Consider the following 16,111-nt stretch of genomic DNA (forward strand, 5'->3'; position numbering starts at 1 on the left):
CACTTCTTGCACATTTCGTTGAAGATGGGTCTGTAGTGTGACAAGCATCAGGAAGATATTTGTCCCTGTCCCCGATTTCCTTAAGCCGGACGTCAGGAAGCTTGCTTGCTTATGGGCTTTGCCAGCAGTAATGACAAAACGGTTCTTGTAGGCAGCACTTTGCAGGTGCCTGTTACGTGCCCCTGTACCCACATTGATGCCGGCTGTAAATTCTATGCGGTAAATAAACTACCAGTACTCCCCTAACACAGAAAGGCAGGGAGGGCGTGTATTGGCGGAAGATGACATAGCTGGTAAGTAAGTAGGGGGTCTGAGATGTGACCCCAGAGCCCAACCTCTTCATCACCGTGCTCCCCTGCCTCCCCTCGGGTGGGCGTGCGGGATGAGACAGCAGGTGAAGGCAGGTGTGCTTCGCTTCGGCGTGTGAGGGGCGGGCTCAGGGGTCCCGAAGGCACCAGGTCGTGGTAAACATAAAAGGCTTCTGAAGGAGCCTCCAGAGGACCAGATATCCACAGATAGCCGCAATTGATTTTTTTCCTCTATTTGTAACTTTTAGACCAGTCCCAGCTAGCTTCCATTTTTTTAATTGCGGAAGTAAACACTCATTTGTGGAAGCGAGTAGAGTGATTTGTAAAGGTTGCTCTTACGTCCCTAACCCCTTATTCCGAAGGTCCGAGGTCGCTGCTAGTGCACTGAGTATGTGTCTTTCCGGGCCTCGTGGGGGCACGTTTCAGACATGTTTGTGTGTGGCCTGTATTTGTACACATGTTAATGCTTGCTTTTTTTTTTAAACAAACTCATGAATTGTGTGGCTCACGTAACTTGTGATTTTCGTTAAGCCGCTTACTGTGTCTGTCTTGGCCCTCTGCCTCCTTTATTTTCTGCCTCGTGTCCCCATCAGTCATTTGTGGCTATAGTCGTCTGCAGTAGGCATGTAGCGTGGCCCCTGCATTTTGGCTCTTCCGTTCGGCATCTCCGTGAGCATCTCAGTGACCGCACTGTGCCTGTATGTAAAGGCTTCCCCTGGAAATAGACTCGAAAGTGACGCAGTGGGGCCCCGGGTGTGCTTATTTAAAATACAGGCGTGTAGTCTTAAGCTGCTTCTCGAAAAAGCCTGTCCCCGTTTGCATCAGCCTCATCAGATCTAAAGAAGCCAGGAGATGCCTGAGCCGCACTGGTTCTGTCTCCCTGCAGATACCTGGAAGAGGTGGGCTACACGGACACCATCCTGGACATGCGGTCCAAACGCGTGCGCTCCCTCCTGGGCCGCTCGCTGGAGCTCAACGGGGCCGTGGAGCCCAGCGAAGGGGGCCCCAGGGCCACGCCAGGCCCTGGGGGGCTCAGCGGCAGTGAGTCGCTGCTGGTGAAACAGATCGAAGAGCAGATCAAGAGGTGAGCCCTCATAGGTCTGGTCCTCTGCGGCCCCTCCTCCCGGTGAAGGCCAGTGTCACAAAAGTCAGCAGTGCTCCTGGGTGCTCTGGTGGCCACTTCCTTCCTGGAGCATGTTGTGGGCTGGTTTGTTCCAGAGCCCTTGGTCCCTTCACTGTCCTGGGTCCCCCTGTGCGTCCTCTCCCATGGCATCGTGTTTGTGCCAATTCGTGCCACAGCTCACGCCCAGCCCGGCCCCTCTCCTGAGGCTCAGGCCTTATGCTGCTCAGCACACAGAGCACCTGCTGGAGGCCGACCCTGGGTGGCGTGCTGGGGCCCAGCAGGGAGCGAAACACACGGCCGCCGCCTGGGGACTTCCTCCTGGTTCCTTCTCTTCTCTGTAGTCGTCACTCATCAACATAAGTAATTTAACATTCGCTGATGTTTGGTGTTGCAGAGAAAGGTCGGAAGAAAGAAAGATGGGGAAGTGTGCGATGGGGGTGGTTATTCACGGAGGTGACATCTGGGCAGAGAACCGCAGGAAGTGGGAGAGTAAGCCACACAAGTACTAGAAGGAGAATGTTCTAGGCAGAGGGAATGGTGATTGTCAGGTCAGAGTTCCACTTGGTGCGTTCAGGAACCCACAGTAAGGCCAGCGTGGCTGCAGCGAGTGAGCACATGGGCTTGTGGTCTGTGGTGAGGTTGAAATCTCGGGAGTCAGATCAAATGGGGCCAGAGCAGCCACAATAGGGAGTTTGGAGTCTCCGAGTTGTGGGAAGCCTGTGGTTTCGTTTTGAGCAGGGCGTGACACAATCCCATGTGCTGGCCTCCTTCGCGAAGGAGGGGCCGTAGGGCGGGAGCGGAGCCTCCTGGGCCATCCAGGCGAGAGGTGGTGGATGCGGGTGGTGGAGGGGGTGAGCTGGCCAGCCTCTCTGCAGGTTTGCTTTTTAAAGAAATGGATGTGGGGGAGAGGAAGGAAACTAGGGGGTGGCTGTGGGGTTTGGTCCAGCAACGGGAGCAGCGTTGACTAGTTGACTAGTGGGGAGGACGAGCAGTGGAAGGGATGGCAAGGGGGCCGTCGAGGGCGGGTGGAGTTCACGGGGCTGGGTCGCCCCCCCAGGACCAGTGATGAGTAGCCAGCCTGGGGCTCGGCTGGGGGGCGCTGCACTCCGGACTGCCCTCTGGCTCACCAGCGCGCAGGGGGGGGATTTACAACCTGGAGGCGGCGGCACAGGAGGCCAAGTGGGTGCGGCCAGGGTTGCAGGGGGAGACCCGAGTGGTGGCCGGCAGCCGAGCGCAGATGTGCTCCACTGGGAGGCTGTGCACCCGGTGGCCGGGGAGGGAGCGCTGGACTTGGCAACCCGGAGGAGAGATCTATCCTTGGAGCGCTAACCACATACCTGGGGGTTGGCAAGGACCCTCTAGAGCATCGGCCTAGTGGCAGGAAAGGAGAATGCTTGCATTTATCTGAACTTTGAATTCCACCTGCTTTTCTATCCTGGACTCAGGTTTGGCAGATACGTCCTTTGTTAAAGCTTGTCATCCAGTCGGAGGCATTAGACAGTCGGGCCGGAGTGGAAACAGGAGGGGACAGGCTCACTGCTGGCAAGGCTGGCAGCAGGGACACCAGCATTGGCAGAAGGACTGCTTCCTCCTTCCTGCCGGCCGTGTTTGCCACTCGCCTGACCTGCGCCCGGGGTTCTTCCGGCCCGTGGGCAAGGGGGCTGCTTTCTCGGCCAGCTCTTCTGGCTCCGCACGTGCGGGCAGATGTGTGGTTGGGGCCGGGGGTGGGGGCTCGTGCTCGGGGGCTCAGAGCTCAGGGAGGAGGGGCCCAGGGTGCGGTCTGAGTGAGGGTGGTCGTTTCGTGGAGAGTGTGTGTCAGGCGGAGGCTGGGACTGGAGCCCCCTATGTGATTGGGGTCCAGGCTCCTGTGGGGTCACAGTGGGCTCAGCCCTCTTGAGAGCGGGGTCCAGGCTCTGGCCACGGCACCTCGGCGCCCTCCCATCAGCTTCGTCACCTGGCGGGACTAATGCTCCCTCTGCCCCCCTCTCGTGGGCAGGAACGCGGCAGGCAAAGACAGCAAAGAGCGCCTGAGCGGCTCGGTGCTGGAGCAGATCCCCTTCCTGCAGAACTGTGAGGACGAGGACAGCGACGAGGATGATGAGCTGGACAGCGTGCAGCACAAGAAGCAGCGCGTGAAGGTGCGCTCCCCTCGCCTCCCCCACCCCCTGGGGGGCCCGCCCACTTTGCAGACCGGCAGCAGAGTGCCCCTGTGGGTGCTCTCGGGGCTCCCTTCCCGGCCCGGTCTGTGTGCGGCCTGACCCTGTCCCTTCCCAGCGTCCGCGTCCCCTCTCCAGCCAAGCCCCTGCCTCGGTGCTGTGTCAGGGCCTGCTTCTTCAGCCCCACCCCTATCTTCTCCCATCCTCCCTTCGGTTCCTGAGAGGCCTGAGCTCTCCAGACTGGGCCAGCCATGCACTGCCCTCTCGCAGCGCACTCTCTCTCGGGCTAGCCTCGTCACCGTTGCGCTGAGCTATTTTTGGTGGCTGTGCCTCTCTGTCTTTTCCCTCCACAGGCTGTGAGCTCTGCCAGGCAGGGACTGTGGGGGTTTCCTTGCTCTTCTCTCCCCAGCACCCAGAATGGATGTGGCGGGGCCCTGGGCCGGGCCAGGGCCAGGTTGGGGGTCCCACGGGGGACTTTGTAGGCGCAAGTGTCCAGTCTGCTCTTGTGTCAGGACCTAAGCCCAGGGGCACCGCCTGCAGGGTAGAGTCCAGATCTCAGCTTGGCTTCACGGTAATGGCTCCCACCCCACTTCACCCCTGCTCCTCAACTTCCCAAGCCACCGTGCTCCTACTGTTTCAGCGGTACTAACCTCAGGCACGGCTGGGCTCCCTTGGCTGGTAAATGTCAGTTTGGGCCTCCATGAGCCTAGCCCTGCGCCAGCAGTAACAACATGGAGACAGAGGTCCAGTCCCTGGCTTGGGGGAGCTTGGACTGGCGGCATGCCCATGCAGGGGTGCCTATGTGTGGCCTTCCCATCAGAACCCCTCCCTGCCGCCTTCAGCCTCACCTTAGCACCCCTCCTCCAGGCAGCCCTCTCTGACCTCTCACCTGCCCTTCCTCCCCTTCCCTCGGCAGGGTTGGAGCCATCTGGACTCGAACTGGTCCTCCCTGCCTGGTGTACCCATGGCTGTGCGAGACCAGCTCTGTCTCCAGAGTCCCCAGTGTGGCTCAGTACAGGGTCTCGCCTGGCGTGGGTGCTCAAGGAACGGACAGAGCCAGCACACTAGAGCTGGTTTATGGGAAAGTCAGGATGGTGCTGGGTCTGGGGCCTCTACCCCTGTTCCTGCTCCCTCCCGCCCCTGTTGGGATTTTCACTCCTTTCTCAGCTCTTACCTCATTCTCCTCTGGGAAGCCTGCCCGCTCCGCTCTGCTCCTCCCTGCTCCTCCCAGCGGAGATCATTGCTGACTTTCCATACTTCCTTAGGCCTTTGTGTGTCTGTCACTGCGCTTGTCCTGTGGGCCCTGTGGGGTGGCTCATTGTGCAGGGGTCTTGAGCCCCCAGGGCCACTCTCTCACCTTGCAGACCTGCAGTGACCAGGCTGATTCCAAAGACCTCCGAGACTCCCGGAGTGGCTGCTGGCCTGGCTGTGTGCCTTTGGGCACGTGATTCTGTCTGAGCTGCAGTTTCAGAACCCCTGCCTCTGGGTTGTTGAGGATTTAATTAACATGAGCTCATGCACAGAAAGCCCTTGGCTACACTGGGGCTGGCCGCATCGAGTGCTCGGGCTCGGCGGGCAGAACAGAATTACTCGGGAACCCTCTCTTGCGGACCCTGGAGGACGCCTGTTAGGCTGCCACGCTCCTCTAGAGCTCCGGCGCCCCCATTGCCTCTCTGGGCATGCTGGCTAAACCTGGACCCCGGGGCTTCCACAGGGAAGGAAGGGGACGTTACCATGTCCTGTCCCTCATGGTCCTCCCACACAGGCCAGAGGCTGGCCCCTCCCAGATGCCTGAGCGGTTTTGACTCCAGCCCCCGCTTGGAGTGCTGAGCCTGTGGGAGGGTCAGCCGCACCCTCGAGGAGCTTGTGGTCTGACTGAGGCTGGCCCTGGGGGTGCCCAGGACTTGGTCTAGTCAGGGAACACTTAGGAGGCAGAGGCGTCCTCGGAAGAGGTAGTGTTCGAGGTGGTGGTGGTCAGAGCGCCAGTGCTGGGGTGGGGTATGTTCTTAAGCCAGCATTTAAAGCAGAAGTGTTCAAAACTGTTAGTGAGAATTCTGGGGCTCCCTTAAGCCATTTTCTGCGGTCTTTGAGGTTCCAAGCACACATCCCCTAGATGGCACTTGGGGTACAATGTAGTGACGTCACGTGTAAGATGTCATTGTAGAAGGCTGTGTGTGAAAGGCATCCACGTGGGGAAATGCAGGTGCCGTGCTGCCCCGAAACCCCAAGTCTGGGAAGTCTGGTATGAGGTCCAGGTGCACGCCTCGAGGAACACGAGAGGATTGGTTCCTAGCGCTGCTTTAAGACTGACGGTGAGGACCACCAGCGCTCACCTGCCCCAGCGTCCTGCTTCTCAGGATGGGGGACCCGTGCTGTTTTCTCTTGTTCCAAAAGTAGCGCGCGCTGGTCATGTAAGAAAACAAAGCTTGAGCCAGCCAAGAAAGTTCTAAGGAAGACTCGGAGAACCCTTGGTAGGCTCGCGGTCCAGAGCTGTCTTAGTGTTTCCTGGACGGCTCGGACCGGGGACCTGAGGGGAGGGGCTTCACTGCTCAGCCTGTTTGCTCGTGATAAATGCTGTAATGATCAGTGTTCGCGAGGTGGTCAGGTCACGTGGGACGCTTGCCTGGCGCGCTGAATGACGCACAGCGGCTAGCGCCACCGGTCTCCCCGGGCACCTAGACGTTCCCACTTGAATTGTGCGCCTCCGTACACACACTCGCACACCTGTGTTTCTCCTCTGCCCCAAAACAGGCTGTATTGCCTTTTTGTCCCTGAGAAATACCGGTGCTGAAGGGGTGGGGGTGGCGGCAGAGGAGGGAGCAGGAAGAGCCGGGCAAAAGCCGGGAGGAGGGTCCTGGGAGGGGATCACACGTGCAGGTGGAGGTGGCAGTGAGGGGAAGAGGTGTGCAAAGCCCCGCTGGGGGGTTGGGGGGGCTGGCAGCACCCTGGGCCTAGTAAGGAGCGACCTCTGAAAGCTCCCAGCAGGGGGAGCACAGCCTCCGAAGTGTGTTAAGGGGAGCCTTCGGGGCGGGGGGCGGGGCGGGGGGTTGTTGTCAGGCAGAGGCTCAGAGCCTCCTGACCTGTCTGGCTTTCTCCACGGCCAGCTGCCCCCCAAGGCCCTGGTGCCCGAGATGGAGGATGAGGACGAGGAGGATGACTCTGAGGATGCCATCAATGAGTTCGATTTCTTGGGCTCAGGAGAGGAGGGGGAGGGCTCCCCGGACCCTCGACGATGCACTGGAGAGGGGACCCACCACGAGCTGGGTAAGCGGAGGGTTTCCTGGCCAGCCTTCCTCCCGGGTGAGCTAGGGGGACACACAGCCGCCAGCAGCTGCTTCCTGCCCCTGAGGCTCCGCCGGACGGATACGCTTCCTGAGGGGGGGTGGCCCAGGAGAGCACGAGGCCCGCACCCTGGTGGCCAGGCCCTCACCCCTCCCTTGGGAAATCCCTGCGGCCACGCAGCAGGCCCAGCTCTTCCTGGAGCAGGGCCTCCAGCCCTCCATGAGAGCAGCTGATTCTCGGCGGCCCCCAGGGAGGAACAGGATGAGGAGCTGGTGGGGAGAGGCAGACAGGGCAGTGCTGCGTCTTCGTCTCGTTCCGGGACTCCGAGCCGAGAGGCCCTCAGCTGTCACGTAGGACGGCTAGGAACTGAGGCCCGTGCCTGGCTGGGACCACAGAGGGTCCCAGCTCGGTCTGTCTCCTCCGCCCCGTCCCCGACTCCCACCTTGAGCCCTGCGCTCTGGGGCCAGCACTTCCTGGCTGCCCCACGTTTGCAGGAGGGGCTGCTAGTGACTGGAACTGGTGGGCAACTCCAGCCCTGTGCTTTTGTCCCCCCAGAAAGCCGGCGGGTCAAACTCCAGGGCATTTTGGCCGACCTCCGGGATGTGGACGGGCTGCCCCCTAAAGTGACTGGTCCCCCTCCTGGCACACCCCAGCCCCGGCCACACGAAGGTAAGAGGCCCCTCCACCCTGGCCTAGTCCCCTGGGGCCCATGGCAGGGTTGGGGGGGCCTGCAGAGCTAAGCCCAGGGCTTCTGTGTCCTCAGGGTCAGAGCCTGGCCTCTAGTCTGCAGCCTCCCTGTCGCAAAAGTTCGTCTGTCTGTCTGTCTCCCTCTCTTCTTGTCTGTCCTGCCTTGTCTGTCTGTCTCTCCCTGTCTCTTTCTTTCCAGCTGTGATTCTTGATCTTGTCCTCTCCCTGTCTCTCTCTCTGACTCCTTGCTTATCTCCCTCTCTGCCTCTCTCTGTCTTTCTCTCTCTCTCTCCCTGCCCCTCTCTGCCCCCTCCCTCCCCTACCCCTACCAGGTTCCTTTGGCTTCTCCTCAGACGTTTTCATCATGGACACTATCGGGGGCGGGGAGGTGAGCCTGGGGGACTTGGCAGATCTCACCGTCACCAACGACAACGACCTCAGCTGTGATGTAAGTTCTTGGGGTGCCCCACCCCCTGCGGGCCCTCATTGGGCATCCCACACCGAGCCTGCTCTTGCTGAGCTCTGCCTGCGCTTGGTCCCCTAGCAGGAGGATGCTGTGAGGTCATTCAGCCCCTCACTCTGGTTTACAGAGGGGTATGGACATGGCCGGGGGTGGGGCTTGAGGGGGTTACTGAGGTGCAGGGCCTGGAAGACACTGCAGTGTAGCCAGTGCCCAGCTCCTGCAGGTGACGCTCCCTTGCACCCCAGCTTACGTTCATCTTGAGTCTAGGCCCCCCACGGTCTGGGGGCAGGGCAAGGGGGCACAGCATCTGAGGAAGGGGGCTCTGGGTTGGCACAGTGCAGGGAAGATAGCCTATGCGGGAGATAGGCATTGAGCTGATCTTTGCAGACAGAAACTGAAAAAGCAGGCATGAGTGGGGCTGGTGGGCCGATGGGCCAGGGTGGAAGGAGAGGTCAGGGCCAAGTGTTCAGAACCCAGTACCCCCAGAGTGGCGTCTGGCCATCTGGTAGTTTCTGAATCAGGTGCATGTGTGCATTTCCCTGTGGCAGAACAGCCACCACAGCTTTTAGCCGGATCTCACGTGGTTGGTGACGCCAGCGAGGTTGGGGGCACTGCTGTGGGATGCTGGGAGGGGGGGCCAGGGTGGAGGCTTTGAGCAGGGGTGCGTGCCCGTGAGGGTGCCACCACACAGTGGCAGAGCCTCTGGCCCTAAAGAGCTAGGGCAGTGGTGATGGCAGACGTGGGGACCGTGGGGGATGCAGCCCACATGAAGGGGCTGGTCAGGTGTGAACCCCATGTTGGGGCAGGACACTGAGTTTTGCCTGATGGTCTGCTCATCTTTGACAGCTGGCTGCCTCTGGGTCCCCCACAGAGAGCACCACCAACGTCTACCAAGGCATGGGCAGTGTCTCTGGGAACCCCCCCCGCAGCGACCTGCTGATTCTGCTCCCCAGTCTCTCCCTACTGTGTGTACCTGTCCCCATTTTCGCTCCCCAGCATGTGCTCTCTGTGCCCTCCTCTTTCCCTGAGAGGCTTCTCTCCTGACCCCTTAGCCTCTCTGCAGCCACGCCCATCTTCCCCGGTCCATGTCAGTTCCCTGCTCTAAACCCTTCCAGGGTTCCCTGTTTCACTCAGGGTGAGATGCAGGTTCCCGAATGTGGCTCCACCCTCGGCTCCTGCCATTCTGTCCCTTGCTTTCTGTAACCTGGGCCTCCTGTCAGGCTCCGGATCTGCTCCGGCAGCTGCAGGGACTTCGCACATGCAGTGTCCTTCTTCAGTCCCCTCCCCTGACCTGGTTAAGTCCTGCTCCTCTGGCGGCTCCTCAGGAAAGCCTGACTGACCGCCACAGAGGTGGCCAGGCTGCTTGGGTACCTCTCCCCGGTCCATTTTTAATTCCTAGCGCTGCTCAGAGTTCACAGGCCTGTGCACTGTGGGGTGATCTGACGGTCTCCCCCAGGCCCCCTCTGACCTGACTATGTGCCCAGATTGCAGCTAGTCCCCGCACACTGTAGGACTCACTGAGTGAGCGAGGCGTGCTGTGGGTAGGGTGCCTGGGGCTGGAGGCCAGTGGCGGGGGGGGGGGCTCCACGTGGGTCTGGGTGACTTGACATCCTGGATGCCGGTCAGCGTCCATGGGACTGCGGGGACACTGAGGCAGCTCCCCCCACCCCAGCTCTCTGACAGCAAAGATGCCTTTAAGAAGACGTGGAACCCCAAATTCACCCTCCGCTCACACTACGACGGCGTGCGCTCCCTGGCTTTCCACCACAGCCAGTCTGCCTTGCTCACCGCCTCTGAGGACGGCACGCTCAAGCTCTGGAACCTGCAGAAGGCTGTCACAGCCAAGAAGTGAGGGCGGACACCCCAGGGGGGAGGGGAGGAGGAGGGGGCATGTGGGTTCAGGGTGATGAGGGGCTCCCGGTGACATGCGGCTCCTTTGCCTCCCCCCAGGAATGCTGCGCTAGATGTGGAACCTATCCACGCCTTCCGGGCTCACAGGTAGGGAAGTGCTCCCGAGGGGAGTGTGGTCGCTGGCCTGCTTACTGCTGCACCAGGGGGCCGACGGCCCTCTGCACACGCACACCCTTCCTGCCGGTGCTCCCCAGGCCATGTGCCTCCGTAGCTGGTTCTCAGCCCAGCCTTCGGAGGAGGAAACGGGTGTGGGGAGTTGGGGGAAGGCAGGTCTGGGTGGCCCAACCAGAGCCCCAGATGCTGAATTCCTTTTGGCCATCCTTGAAAAATCTAGCAGGGACTTCAGGGGGGGCCTGGGGAGGGGTGAGACTGAGGTTTTCATCTCCCCCTCACCACCTGTGTGCCCTGCAGGGGCCCCGTGTTGGCAGTAGCCGTGGGCAGCAACAGTGAATGCTGTTACAGCGGCGGGGCTGACGCCCGCATCCACAGCTGGAAGATTCCAGACCTCAACATGGACCCCTACGACGGTTATGGTGAGGACAGCTCACCCCCCCTCGTGGGGGGGAGCATGGAGCAGCGTGTTCAGCATGTGAACAGGGGTCGGACAGGCTGAGGCAGGAAAGAGGTGGTGTGGGGGGACTGCCCCCCAGAGGAGCTGGTGGGTGAGCTGACTCAAAATCACCACTGGGGCCAGGGATCAGCCCATGCAGAGGCGTGGCGGGCCCTGGCAGTGCCTTCCAGCGCTGAGCGCAGGGAGGCGGTGAGCAGAAGTCAAGCAGGGAAGAGGGGAGACGTTCGTTGGGCCAGGTTGTAGGGAGTCTGCGCTTGGTCTTGGCGCACCTTTAATAGTTAAGTGGAGAAGTGATCACACTGTGACTTCTGTCCAGTGTCTGTCCCCTGCCTCGTGACGCCTCTTTCAGTAACTCTCTTGATGACCTGCACGGTCCTGTGCAGCATTTTGTCATGGCGGAGTTTAGAGGTCTGTCTTCCCTCGAACACACGCTGTTTCCCCAAGAACAGTCCGACCCTGTGAAAGGGCAAGGGTCAGTCCCAGGTAGTATGTGCTCTGGGCCATGCAGGCTGCCCCACACTGGGGTCAGCAGAGCCTGACCGAGTGGCCTCTGTGGACTTGAGTGACCAGGGAAGCAGGGCTTGTGCCCCGGGGCAGAAAGGGCTGCAAGGAGCACGGGCCGGGCCGGGCCGACCCACAGGGCCCAGGCTGCAAAGGGTCTTGGGGCCACAGGGCCACCACTGTTCCTTCTCCCCCTAACTAAGTCCTAAAAATCGTGTACCAACTGCCTGCTTTGTGCCAGGTACTATTGTGGGTGCTGTGGGGTTGGCAGTGAACCGGTGGGACTCCCTGCCCTCTGAGCTTCCATTCTGGGTTGCCTTCGGAGTCCTAAAATCTTCCCAGAAGCGCCAGTGGTCAGAGTGTGAGCAGCTAGCTGGGGCACGTTCCAGTGGTGACAGCTCTGAGGCCCTGAGGAAGCTGGGTGAATGGGTGGCCCCAGCCCGGCTGCCTGGCTCCCAGCAGAGTTGGTGCTCTCGAGCTGGCCAGGTTGGGGCTGGTGGCCCTGACGTAGCCCGTTTCTTCCCGTTGGTGTGTCCAGACCCGAGCGTGCTGAGCCATGTCCTGGAGGGCCATGGGGACGCTGTATGGGGCCTGGCCTTCAGTCCCGCCTCCCAGCGCCTGGCCTCCTGCTCTGCCGACGGCACCATCCGTATCTGGGATCCCAGCAGCAGCCCAGCCTGCCTCTGTACCTTCCTCACAGCCAGCGGTGAGTGGAGGGATCAGGCCTGGGAGGGACGCCGACACCTCACAGAGGACTTGGGTAGAGCTGGAGGCCCCAACAGGAGCATGACTCCTGATGAGGACCCAGGCTTCCCAAGTCCCCTCCCGCAGCCCCCAGGCAGGACCAGGCCTGTTAAGCAGCCTTCCCTCCCCTCTGTCCTCAGATCATGGGATCCCCACCTCAGTGGCCTTCACCAGCACCGAGCCTGCCCACATTGTGGCCTCCTTCTGCTCCGGCGACACTGTCTTGTATGACCTGGAGGCTGGCAGCGCTCTCCTCTCGCTGGAATCCCGGGGGAGCAGCGGTAAGAGGGGGCCCTGGGGCCCCGGGCCGGTATCTGAGTGCCTCCAAGGCCCCAGTCCCTCCTGTGGCTTTGGTGACCCGACATCCAGTGAGCAGAAGACGGCTTCCCTACCCTCCCCCACCAGGGGCTCTGGGTGGGAAGGAGATAAGAGTCCCAGCTGCCACCCCTGTGGCTAGCACGGGGCTCCTGGGAAGGCTGAGGGAAGAGAGATCATAGGGACTCGCCCGTCAGGCCTCTTGGCAGAGTGGACGGCCCCTGTGGGTGGCTGTACCCCGTCTTGGGCCACCCCCGGCAGGGCACGGTGCTTGTCTTACAGATGAACAGTGGACCCAAGCAGGAGAGAGCCAGGCAGGGGGCAGGGCTGTGGGACCGTGGTTCTCCTCTTGTCTTTGTCCTGGTCTCCCTGATTTCCCCCATGTCCTTCTCTCCTCCTTGCCTTCCAGGCCCAACCCAGATCAACCAGGTGGTGAGTCACCCGAACCAGCCCCTCACCATCACCGCCCACGACGACAGAGGCATCCGCTTCCTGGACAGCCGGACAGGTGAGGCCCCACCTTCCCGGCGCCCGCTCACTTGTGCTCGTGGGGGGCTGCCCAGATGACAGAGCTCCTGGTGCCCACGTTGCGGGCTCTCGGCGTCCCGTCTGGGCCTTCGCCTCCCCAGGCAAGGCAGCGAGGGAAAGTAACCTGCCACTCACCCTCTCTTCCCTCAGGGAAATCTGTGCACTCCATGGTAGCCCACCTGGACGCGGTCACCTGCCTCGCCGTGGACCCCAACGGCGTGTTCCTGATGTCGGGAAGTAAGTCGGGACCCTCCCAGGCTTCTAAGGAGCAAGGGTGTGTGGGAGCGGAAGAGGAGGAGACGTGGGCACTGGTCACGAGGGACTCCTCCCGGGCTCCCTGAGGTGGGGGAGCAGAGCCCCCTGGGGACATTTGCCTACATCTCAGTTCATCCAGATAAACCTCTCGGGTGGGCGTGTTGTACTCACCGTGCACATGTGGAAACAGGCTCAGAGAAGCGACGTACTTTGTCTCAGCGAAGTGGGCTGGTTGCAGGAAAGAAGTTGGGGTCCATCTTGAGTCTCCGTCCCCACGGGATCTTAGCATTCGGGAGCACGTGCTCTCTGTGGATGAGGGCACTGAAGCCCAGCTCCTGCGCAGCTGTGCCTCCAAAGGATGGGGTGGGGTGTGGGCCGATGGAGAAGGGCGGTAGCTGCCCAGGGAGGTGAGGGCGGTGCACGGCTCCTCAGGGAGGCCACGGGCAAGGGGCCTCCTTCCACTCCCCTCTGCTCGCCGTCAGAGCTTGTGGGAGGTGACGAGCGAGCGAGCACACGGGATGGGGACCCATTGTGGCCTGTTCTCCATCTGCCCTGTGACAGTAGCAGCTGTCTCCAGGGATGGTGGTAGAGGGGCTGGTCAGTGAGATCGAGCCTGGGGCAGAGAGGCTTTGGGACAGGGCCCAGGTCCCCCCTGTGAGGGACCTACAGAGCCGGCCTCCACCACAGCCAGCCTGATCCTTCTAACGCTTAAGTCAGGCCGCCTCCATGGGTGGCTCGTGCCTCAAGCCCCCGCCCTGTCTGCTCCCCTCTCTCTGATCTCTCCCCGCCCCCATGTCCCTGCTCAGGCTGCTCAGCCACACCCACCTCCTGCCAGTCCTCAGAACCTTCCCTTGGCCCACCCTGCTGCCTGCCGGACTCTTCCTCCTGATACCCCCTTGGCCGTTCTGTCCTCACACTGACCAGTGCTCACAGTGCTGCTGACCCCCCTGGCATGATTCATTCTGCTTTCTTGTTTACTCTCTACCACACTGGAATGTCAACGGCCCCGGGGCGGGGGGGCTGGCCTAGCGTGTTCACTGTGCCCCCAGGGCCCAGTACACACTCGGCAGCTCGGTGGACGGATGGCAGGCTGGGCCGAGGTGGGTGAACAGGCCGGAGCCCTCACCCAGTGCCGAGTCCAGCTCCTCCAGAGGCTGAGGTTCAGAGGGGCCGGGGTGCGTGCTGGGGGACAGCCCTTTCTGCTCCCACACCTGCGCAGGCCACGACTGTTCCCTGCGTCTGTGGAGCCTGGACAACAAAACGTGCGTGCAGGAGATCACAGCCCACCGCAAGAAGCACGAGGAGGCTATCCACGCTGTCGCGTGCCACCCCAGCAAGGCCCTCATTGCCAGCGCTGGCGCCGACGCCCTGGCCAAGGTCTTCGTATGATGCCCACCTGGCCCCGCCCTGGCTGCCGTGCCGGCTGGGGAGCGGGGCCGGGCAGGTGGCACTGAGGTGAGAGGCTGGACTGGAGGGAGGCTTGGTCTGGGAGGGCAGAAACCCCCTGCCTCCTCACCCCGAACGGGACTTCAAACGCGTCCCTTTGCTCGGCCCTTCTAGAGGGTGCCATGTCCCAAGGTGGTAGTCGAGGCACCTCGTGAGAATCATCGAGGTAGCAGCCCCTGGGCATTGAGAGAGGGGGCTGAGGCGGCCTGAGCTCTTGGACCTGGGGTGTCATGCTCCGGTCTCCCTTCCCTTCTGTCTACCTCAGGTGACTCCCAGCCTCAGTCTGGAGGCCTGGAGGCCTGGCCTCTTCCCGCCTGCCTGGGAGCCTGGTGGTGCTAACGGCCCTTTCCCCAGGAGGCCGACCCCACGGCCTGTCCTTCCCCAAGCATCCAGCCTGGGGAACAGCCTCCTTCAGGAATCACCCTCTGGGATGGCCTCGGGGAGTTTCCTCTCTGTGCCCTGCCACCCAGTCCTGGTATCGGAGCCACCTTCTCGGGTGCAGCACAGCCGGGGCTGGGTGTCCTTGGGGATCAGCTTTTCCAAGACGCCAGAAGGTGCCAGGTTCTCTCCTTGAACCCCTGACCCCCCCTTCCCCATCTTCCCAGACCTGAGTGGGAGCTGTGCTGGGAGGAGCCCCAGGCGCCCCTGCTCTGGGTCCCCTGGGAAACCATGGAACCAGCTGGACCCTGGGCTGCCCTCAGGGGGAGTGCCCGGCCTGGCCCACCCCACAAGCACGCCCAGTCCCCCACCCTCCCCTCCAGTTCCCTCAACACAGCTTTCCAGACACTACCCAGCGTCTCCAGGGCCAGTAACTGCCTGGGGAGCAGGTGATGCCCTCGGGGGAGGCGCCCACCCCTACCTCCCCCACTGCTCCCAGCCCTCCTCCAGGGGCAGCCCCCCAACCCCCATGGGGTCACCCATGGGGAGAGATGGCCTTCTCTTGCCCCTCCCTAGGGCATGGAGGCTGAGGGGGTCCCCCACAACTCTCTGTATATCTGTATAAATAAATGGGATGTTAATGGAGCCCCGCCCCCCACCCCCCATGTTGTTATCACTGTGTGATAGTCTGTGTCTCCTCTCCTGGTCCTCCACTCTCTTCCTCTATTTATTTCACTCTCTTTTTTGGGTTCCACCCTGAGCCCTCGGGCCCCCTTCCAGGTTCCTGTTTATAAGCCCCCGTCCCCTCTGCCCTGGACTTGGATGTGAAACTTGTCTCAATAAACCCTTTGGAGTAAGATGGGTGGTGGTGCTGACTGTCAGGGGCCTGAGGGAGCCAGGGACCTCGGGAGATGAGTCTTGGGCTCTGCCTGGGCTGGGTGGAGCTCAGGGAGGGGATATGATGGGTTGGGTTTTGTGGTAGGGTGGGGGGCGGGAAGAGAGGGGCCCAGAGTTTGGGCAGGGTGTGGGTGGAGGCCCGGAAATGGGGGCACAGGACCGAATCTCCCCGTGCCCCTCCTTTCTGTTCCTAAGTACTCCCTCCCCAGGGTCCTCAGCAGTAGCCTGGGGGCAGAGCCCTGCCAAGCAGATGATGTGAGGTGACAGATCACTACCTTCCCCTTCTCCTGCTCCCTCCTCTTGCGCTCCCCCCCCCCCTCCCCGCCGCCACCGCCGCTGCCGCCGCCCATCAGCCCACATGGAGTGGGGACGGGAGAGCCTGCGCCCTGCTGGGAGCTGCCGCAAGGGTGCAGGTGATGGGGGCGCCTGGTCCCTCACTGCAGGTGCCCTGAGGAGTCCCGTCCCTGCACCAGGTCAGTTACGTACTTAGCAGGAGCCAGACCCCGTGCAAAGTTCCTCACATGCTGGTTCACTGGAGCCTCACAA

General features: G+C 61.8%; 1 protein-coding gene across 4 annotated transcripts in view; it reads left to right on the plus strand.

The window, feature by feature from the left end:
• STRN4 (striatin 4) overlaps window positions 1-15,525 on the plus strand; it is a 25,265-nt gene extending 9,740 nt beyond the window's left edge. For 3 of the 4 annotated variants that reach the window (XM_021681346.1, XM_021681348.1, XM_044922278.1), the window contains 14 exons: window positions 1,195-1,392; window positions 3,428-3,569; window positions 6,692-6,851; window positions 7,425-7,538; window positions 7,889-8,004; window positions 9,692-9,867; window positions 9,970-10,017; window positions 10,342-10,463; window positions 11,541-11,708; window positions 11,887-12,027; window positions 12,471-12,569; window positions 12,740-12,826; window positions 14,064-14,299; window positions 14,556-15,525. In XM_021681346.1, the coding sequence (XP_021537021.1) occupies window positions 1,195-1,392; window positions 3,428-3,569; window positions 6,692-6,851; window positions 7,425-7,538; window positions 7,889-8,004; window positions 9,692-9,867; window positions 9,970-10,017; window positions 10,342-10,463; window positions 11,541-11,708; window positions 11,887-12,027; window positions 12,471-12,569; window positions 12,740-12,826; window positions 14,064-14,233 (1,741 nt within the window). In that variant the 3' untranslated portion in view covers window positions 14,234-14,299; window positions 14,556-15,525. The remainder of the gene's footprint in view (window positions 1-1,194; window positions 1,393-3,427; window positions 3,570-6,691; window positions 6,852-7,424; window positions 7,539-7,888; window positions 8,005-9,691; window positions 9,868-9,969; window positions 10,018-10,341; window positions 10,464-11,540; window positions 11,709-11,886; window positions 12,028-12,470; window positions 12,570-12,739; window positions 12,827-14,063; window positions 14,300-14,555) is intronic. The other variant, XM_021681347.1, reaches the window with a different exon arrangement.
• Window positions 15,526-16,111: the final 586 nt, after the last annotated feature.

This window comes from Neomonachus schauinslandi, chromosome 16 (genome assembly GCF_002201575.2).
Source record: "Neomonachus schauinslandi chromosome 16, ASM220157v2, whole genome shotgun sequence".
Classification (NCBI taxonomy): Eukaryota; Metazoa; Chordata; class Mammalia; order Carnivora; family Phocidae; genus Neomonachus; species Neomonachus schauinslandi.